This window comes from Hyperoodon ampullatus (genome assembly GCF_949752795.1).
Source record: "Hyperoodon ampullatus genome assembly, chromosome: 1".
NCBI lineage: Eukaryota > Metazoa > Chordata > Mammalia > Artiodactyla > Ziphiidae > Hyperoodon > Hyperoodon ampullatus.
In genome coordinates, this window is record NC_136914.1 from 27,193,530 (window position 1) to 27,201,512 (window position 7,983).

At 40.6% G+C, this 7,983-nt stretch overlaps 1 protein-coding gene across 2 annotated transcripts; it reads right to left on the reverse strand.

Annotated features, from left to right (window-relative positions):
• Positions 1-478: 478 nt before the first annotated feature.
• On the reverse strand, positions 479-7,189 carry DMP1 (dentin matrix acidic phosphoprotein 1; the record flags this gene model as incomplete). 2 transcript variants are annotated; one of them, XM_079707069.1, is made up of 5 exons in its annotated part: positions 479-1,846; positions 3,755-3,802; positions 3,985-4,017; positions 6,601-6,648; positions 7,136-7,189. In XM_079707069.1, the coding sequence occupies 5 exons, from the start codon at positions 7,187-7,189 to the stop codon at positions 479-481; spliced, it is 1,551 nt and encodes a 516-aa protein (XP_079563195.1). The 2 variants fall into 2 exon arrangements, with proteins under 2 accessions (XP_079563195.1, XP_079563196.1); XM_079707070.1 differs by lacking the exon at positions 3,755-3,802.
• Positions 7,190-7,983: the final 794 nt, after the last annotated feature.

Genomic DNA, 7,983 nt, shown 5'->3' on the forward strand with positions numbered 1-7,983 from the left:
TTCTGTTCATACCTGTGTTATAGGACCCAACACACTGGATAATAGTAATCCTTGCTTCTGTCATATGTATCCCTCTTTAGCTTTATTTATCCCTCCATAAGCTCCTCAGGAGCAAGAAACAAGTCTTAAGCTTCTTTATATCCCCAGCACCTAGCACAGTGCCTGGTACCTAACAGAATCTCAGTAACTGTGTGTTAGGTTAATGAGTTAGGATCTTTTTTAGCTGTGAAGCTATAATGCACATCTTTCCTTGCTTCAGGTCTCATTGAGGATATTCTAGTGAAATTCCCCATGATTGAAACCTCTATGGTTTGGTGACATCCTAGAAAGAAGTATAATGTCCAGTATTTCCTTTCATAAAGGAATGGTCTCTGGTTATTCTTCTGATACAAACATCAATAAATTACAGTTATAATGATTTCCCTAGTCTCCAACCCCCAAGACACGTGTATGTGAGAGGCACTCAGGAACGCCCATGCTAATAGCCGTCTTGGCAGTCATTGTCATCCTGGTCCCCGAAGGGTTTGTTGTGATAAGCATCGACTGTTAATCTTCTGCTTTCTATCTCAGTGTTTTTGGACTGGATATCTTCCTCGCTGCTTGACGTGCTGTCAGTTGAGTTGCTCTCTTCTTTTGATTTGCTGCTGTCCTGAGAATCGCTGTCCTGCTCTTCCTCAGACGAGCTGTCCTGGCTTTCCTGGCTCTGGCTCTCTGTTGAGGTGCTGGGAGACCAGGGGCCCTCCTGGCTGGAACTGTTCTCCTCTTCAGTGGACTCCGGGCTTTCCTCCGAGGATCTGAGGCTCTCACTGGATTCACTGTCAGTTTGCCCCTCTCTGGATCTGCTCTCTGAATTGGAGGGTTTATCCAAGCTGTCCTCTTCACTGGAGTCACTAGCTTCCTGATCTTTTGAGTGACTGGTAACGTTATCGGGGTTGTCACCCCTGGACTCACCCACTACCTCTTCCTGAGATTCACTACTGTTTTCTTGAGAAGGCAGGTCAACCTCTTGACTGGACTCACTGCTGGGGTCTTGGGCATTCTGACTGTCTTCTGGGGACTGATTCTCCTCGCTCTCTTGTTGAGATTCACTCTTGCTGTGTTCCCTGGATTGGCTGAGGCCATCTTCTTTGGAGTCGGGGTATTCCGTGGAGTCACTCTTGCTTTCTTCCATTGTGTTGCTATCATCAAGCTCACTTCTGCCATCTTCCTGAGAGATGCGAGACATTCTGAAGAATTTCCTACTGGGATACCCCACTGATGGGCTTTCACCAGAATCCTGAGTGCTTGCTTGCTCATTGATCCCTTTCGAATCTTTGGACTTGATGCTGGCACTGCTTATTCTGGAATTGCTTCTCTCACTCCTGAAGGTGTCAGGGTCATCACTCTGCATTCCTTCATCGTCAAACTCAGAGCCGTCCCCGTGGCTACTAACTCCCTCACCGTCGCCTCCCACCCAGTGCTCTTCACTCTTGCTGTCTGGAGTGGAGTCACCTCCCTCAGGCCTGCTGTGCCCCTCGTCCTCACTGGCAAAGTCCCTGCTCTCACTGGTGGTATCTTGAGCACTGTCTTCCCCCTGTGGGACACTATCCTCTGTGGAGTGTGTGGTGTCAGTGGAGTCCTCATCACTTCCGGGTCTGGAGTCCCCTCCTTGCCTCTCTTCAGGTCCTGGGCCACTGTCATCATCAGCCAAGGTGTCATCTCCACTCTCGTCTTCATCATCATCTTTATCATCTCCTCCTTTTCCTCCACTCCTAGAAAGGCCACCAGCTGGTCTATGAATGTATTGCTGACCATCAAGGCCCAGGCCTTCCTCGGATTCAGTGCTGTCACTGGGGTCTTCATTTACCTGGAGTTTGGGGTTAACAGACATGGTTAGTACCCCAGGAGCTGCTCTCAAGGGTGTTATTTAATGCCCATCTAGGCTCTTTTTGCTTTCGTCTTCCTATGTCCCTCATCAAAGCCATTGAGCCAATTTTATGGCTCAATAATGTTTCAACCAGGGGTTAAAAAGGAAGGAAGAACAGTTGAAAGTCAAGTCATTCCATTTTACATAGGCACAGTTCACTTAATGCTGCAAAAATTTTCTCAAAAAGTTTTATAGAAATCACATTTATGGAACTCAATATTTAAGTGTGAGTCCTTAAAGGATACTTTCAGAGAATTTTTTATAAATTAAAGAATTGGTTTATAATACTCACTCATCAAGTTGTTTGGTTTAAAACACAGTTTTTTAAAATATCAGGTGATTTTTAAAATGACTCAAATTTTTTTTTCTAATCAACTCTGGGGGAAAAATTGTATTAGGGCAGGCGGATGAAACCTTTAGCTAAAATGAAAGTATAATATTGTAGTAAGGTATAAATCTCACCAAAACCATGTTTATAACTCATTTGCACAGGCAGAGAGTTGCCTGTAGAAGACTTAGCTGAAGGACTGTAACTAGTGTGACCACCAAGGCAGCTTAGTTCTAAGTGTGAACTCAGAGAGGTGATCCCCAGAAGTAAAACAACTGGATGCTCTACTCAGGTAAGGAAGGAGAGTGAATCTTCATTCATTATGCTGTGGAAAAATCTGCTTTCTCTACCATATCCTATGACAGAACATTCTTGCCAACTTTTTTTTTTTTTCCCCACATGTCCCTACTCATCAATGTCTGAGTTTCCAGTCAGGACTACAGGGTGATGACACCTCTTCCCATCGCTAGGGTTTACACTGATCCATTGGAACTGAGCATCTATTTAGTTTTCCTAACCTCGATAGGCACATACTGCACCCCTCCCAAGGTGCTATCATCCTCTGAGAGCCCAGAGAACACGGAGGCAATAAATCACAATGTCCCCAGAAAAGAGCATTTCCCCAATTCTACACTTATAAATCTGTAAAATGTTCCTCTGACAATATTTAGTAAATAGTGGTAAAAAGCCTAAATTCATTTTCCAACTCTGAGTGAGTATAGAATGCAACATGGGTCAAAGTTTCAGGGAGAAACCTGGTTCCTAGAATGTCTGGAGCCCCTCGGGGTTGAGATTGGTCAAAATGATAGGACAGCTAAGAAAGCAATGACACTGTCTTAGAAAAATGAAAAGAAGAAGGAGGAGGAGAAGAAGAGTGGGGAAAGGAGAGGGAAGATGGGGACAGGAAAGAGGATAAGAAGAAGGAAGCTGCTAAGTTTTCTATTAAAGGGATATAAGCTAAGTCAGCTTTTCTCTCTCCCGGGGCCACAGATGAGACTATTTTAAAGATGTCATGACTAAAGCAGCTGTCTCCTTAAAGGTTCCTCAGGGCTCTCCTATTCTCTCCTCCAACAGGATTCCGGGCCTAGAGGTGGTCTCCAGGCCCAGAAGGCATCTCACATTAACCAGAACTCTTTGCCTGATCTGAATTGCTCCAATTGTGAAACCAACATTGAGATTTATGAGTGAGCTATTCCTTGTCTTACAAAGTCTATGACCGTGTGTGTGTGTGTGTGTGTGTGTGTGTGTGTGTGTGTGTCTGTGTGTTCTCTTTAACTAGAGGGACATTTAGGGCCACAGTGTCTATCATCTGGCCCCAGTGATAAATATGGAATGAAGAGCATGTCTACCTCCGAATTCTCCCACTCATTTTTCCCTTCCTATTTTATGGGACAATTTAGCCAGCATAACCAAAGGTTAGAAAATATTATATTTAGAATGGTCACTAGGTAATTTAATATAACATCATTTCCTTTGATTCCTAAGTAGCCTGGAAAGTTAAGAAAGGTTTGTTTAATTACCTGTTCCTTTGAGCTAACTTTACTTTCTTCTGATGACTCACTTCTCTCCTAAAAAGAAAAAAAAAAAGTTTATTTTTCATGTTCATAATTCCTGAATAAAGGAAAAAATAGGACACACATCAATCATTTGTGGTTTGGATTTACTACTTTCCAAATGGCCTGAGATGATGATAAGAGTGTGAAAGTGATTTCATAAGATGTTTATGGTAAAAAATCAATGAGATAGTTACCAAAGGTGGTGTTGGTGCCTGAGCCAAATGACCCTGTAAAAAAGGAAGGAAGACAAGTTACTCTTTCACAGATGGATCATATCATTGAAAACATTTAGGATAATTTTAGGTTTTTTTAGTATATTGATATATATTTTGTATTCACATGATATCATTGAAAACATTTAGGATAATTTTAGGTTTTTTTAGTATATTGATATATATTTTGTATTCACATGAATATTAATGCTATTTTATAATGAAATGGCTAAACAATGAATGTCAGATGACCAGTGGCCTGAAAAGACCTTGTGATATAAAAAACCTAGAAGATTTTTGTATTTCCAATACTTAGACAAAAATACAATTTCTTTGAAGAAAAATATACAACCTAGAGGAAATGTAAGAGAGAAAAAACAGCATTGGAACTCACAAACCCAGATTTAAGTCTCAGTTAGCTCCTTGGCTTAGGTTTTAGCCTTGAAAACTGTCTTGATGCTAGCACTGAAATTCATGTGTTCCAGGAAACATCTAGTCTCAGGTAAACTGTGATGGTTGGTCACTCTATGTGAATTTGCACAATTCACTTCACCTATCTGATGTCAGTTTCTTATTCATAAATTAAGAATATTAGCAACCACTGTGCTTATTGCACATGGTTGCTGTGAGGATGAAATTGGCTAATGCCTATGGAAGCATCTTGAAAAGTATTCAATATGATATGAGCTGAAGAAGTGATCCATTTTGAGAACATCTTTATAAAATTCAATAGCAGACAAAACTGAATTGAAAAAGCCATTAAACCTTTCTTGAGAGACATAAGATCACCAAAAGAACAAATGCTAAATCTGAAACTTGGTCATAGTTCTGATTTATTTCACTTTCTTTAATCTGATGAGATCTCTAAGAATGCCTGTACCACCTCTGGTGCCCTCTCCCCATCTACTCTCCCCCTCGCCTTGAACATGATGAAATACCAAATCCCATGTGGCTCAAAGCCACTGAGCAATGGGTATGAAGCCCCAAGGTGCAAAGTAGAGCAGAGAGTAGCTGCTGTCAGCATGTCTTCAAAAATCCTCTCAGCAATGCTGGGCTGGGATAGCTCCTAGAGGAAGGACCTATCATCACTTAAAGTCTTTGCCCTGTGACACTGCAGCAGGCACCATGGCAGACTCTACCCCATTCACTTAGCATCTGGAATTAGGAATGGCAGGGAGCAAGACATTGGTATTTTTCTCATGCCAAGGCTAGACTTGCGCACACAGTGTGTTTGGGGTACTCAGGCTGAATGAAAGAAGGGATCCACAGCAGCTGCTTTTAAATAAACCAGCCTAAGGATATTCCTGATGAAAGTTCATGTAAGAAATCCTGCAATATCTATTCCAGCCTCAAGCAGGGGCAGGACCCCATCTCAGGCCTCTGACATTATCTGGCCATCACTAATATCATCGGGCCCTAGCTGTGTCATACGTAAAAGCCAGCAGGAAACAAGGTAATGAAAAAACATTCTGATTTCGGTTGAGATTTTAACCCTTACTCCTAGAGTCAGCCCTTCATATCCATGGGTTCCACATCCATGGATTCAGCCAAACTCAGATCAAAAATATTTTTAAGAAAAGGAAGAAAGAAGAAAGAAAGAAAGAAAGCTCCAGAAGTTTCCAAAAGGCAAAACTTGTATTTGCTGCACTCCAGCAAATATTAAATGGCATTTACTTTGTATTAGGTATTATAAGTAATCTACAGATGAGTTAAAGTACACATGAGGATGTATGCAGGTTACATGCAAATTCTACATCATTTTATATAAGGGACTTGAGCATCCATGGATCTTGGTATCCGAGGGGGTCCTGGAACTAATGCCCTATGGATACAGAGTGAAGATTGTAGTTCCAATCTTGAAAAGCTACTGACTACCTAGACCTGGCCCCTTCCCAAGAGGGCTGTAACACCCCAGTAAAGAATATGAATTCTGGAGTCAGAGCGACCTGGGTTCAAAGTCTAGCTCTAACAGTAATTAACCACATAACCTAGACAGACTAGGTTATTACTCTCTGTGTCTCAACACAGAAAATACAACACCTAATTCACTAGGGGTACTGTGAAGATTGAGAAAGTTAATACATGCAAAACACACAGAACCACGTCTGGCAGTGGTTGTTGAGCTATTGAGAGTTAATAAAGATTGAGTTATTCAGAGCCAACACTCAATAAACATTAGCTATCATCCTGAAGACTCTAGCATTCTCTCCTTCTTTCTCTTCTCACCTTCCGGGATTTGATCTCCTAACCTCCTGCCTACCAGACATCTGATAAAACAGACTTCTAGTCCTAACCCTTCAAGGACAATCTTGGTTCACTGTCATCCATCCCCTTGCACTACTATCCAGACCAATCACAAAAATAAAGCTAAAGGAGAAAATGCTTCCTCACCAAATTATACTATTAAGTTGGAGTTGAAGCATTATATGATCTACATTTTCTTATAAGAACTAGAAATTATAGCCCTTATCCCTATATCTTAGGTTATTAATGTGTTCATTAAGTCATTAGTAGTTTCAACATTTGCAATGAAGCCATCTTGGTTATACTAATAACATATTAAAATAAAAATATTTCAAAAAAATCTTTTCTACTCACCTTCCATTCTTCAGAACTCTTAGATTCAGTATTTTGATACCTGGCTACCTAGAAAATTCAGCACAAGTGGTCAGCCCACAGAAATTTCCAAAGCAGCAGCTACTAACACTTCATATACTTAGGAGCAGTAGTCGTCAAATTTTTAGCATGCATCAAAATCACCTGGAGGCCTTGTTAAAACACAGATTGCTGTGCCCTATCCCTGGAGAGTCTGGTTTAGTAGGTCTGATGGAGGACCTAAGAACTTACATTTCTAACAAGGTCTTAGTTGGTGCTGATGCTACTGGTCGGGGGAATGATGCTTTGAGAACCACTGCTTATGAGGAAGAAACATGGGCAGCCTAACTATATGAATGGCAACTGAACAGAACAAGGAATGATTCGGATGGTATTTTAAAGAAAAGAGCTTCCTAAGAAGCTACATTTTCATCTGACTGGAACATACACAGCCACTTTGGCTTATAGCCAATGCAATTTGTGCAGTTTTAGTATAAACAGTTTTTTCTTTTTCATGCATCCCTACCCTGATACTTACTGGGAGAGCACAGGACAATCCCCACAAGAACATAAGTAGGATGCTGGTCTTCATTGCTGGGTATGTCACCTCTACCTGTGATGAGAGACAGAAGATGCTTTTCTCCACCCTCAAGAAATATAGAAGCTTCAACTTTTTAGCACCTTGTTTCTATTAAAAAAAATAAACTCATCCAAATGTCCATCAACTGAAGAATGGATAGACAAAATGCACTCTATCCATACAGTGGAGTATTATTCAGCCATAAAAAGGAATGGACTGCTGATACATGCTACAAAGTAGAAGAACCTTGCAAACATTATACTGAATGAAAGAAGCCAGACACAAAAGACCACATATTGTATGATTCCATTCATATGAAAAATCCACAATAGGCAAATCTATAGAGTCAGAAAGTAAGTGTTTGCCTCGGGCTGGAGGAGATGAGCTGTTGGGGTGACAACTAAGGGGTGAATTTTGAACATAATGAAAATGTTCTAAAGCTGACTTTGGTGAAGGTGGAATAACTCTTGTGAATAGATGAAAAACCATTGAACGGTATACTTCAAATGGGTGAGGTATACGATGTGTGAATTATATCTCAATAACCAATAACCAACCCAGAACCCAATAAAATAAAAAAAAAATCCTCACTCCGAAGAGATAAATTGAAAACTTTTCAATGAGGAGCTCTGTAAACATTTCTTCACTAACACATAAGCTATGACGAATGGAGGAAAAGTTAAGAAAAAGCAATAGAGAAATTTCTGACCATTCACTTTTTTCTTTTTAACATCTTTATTGGAGTATAATTGCTTTACAATGGTGTGTTAGTTTCTGCTGTATAACAAAGTGAATCAGCTATACAT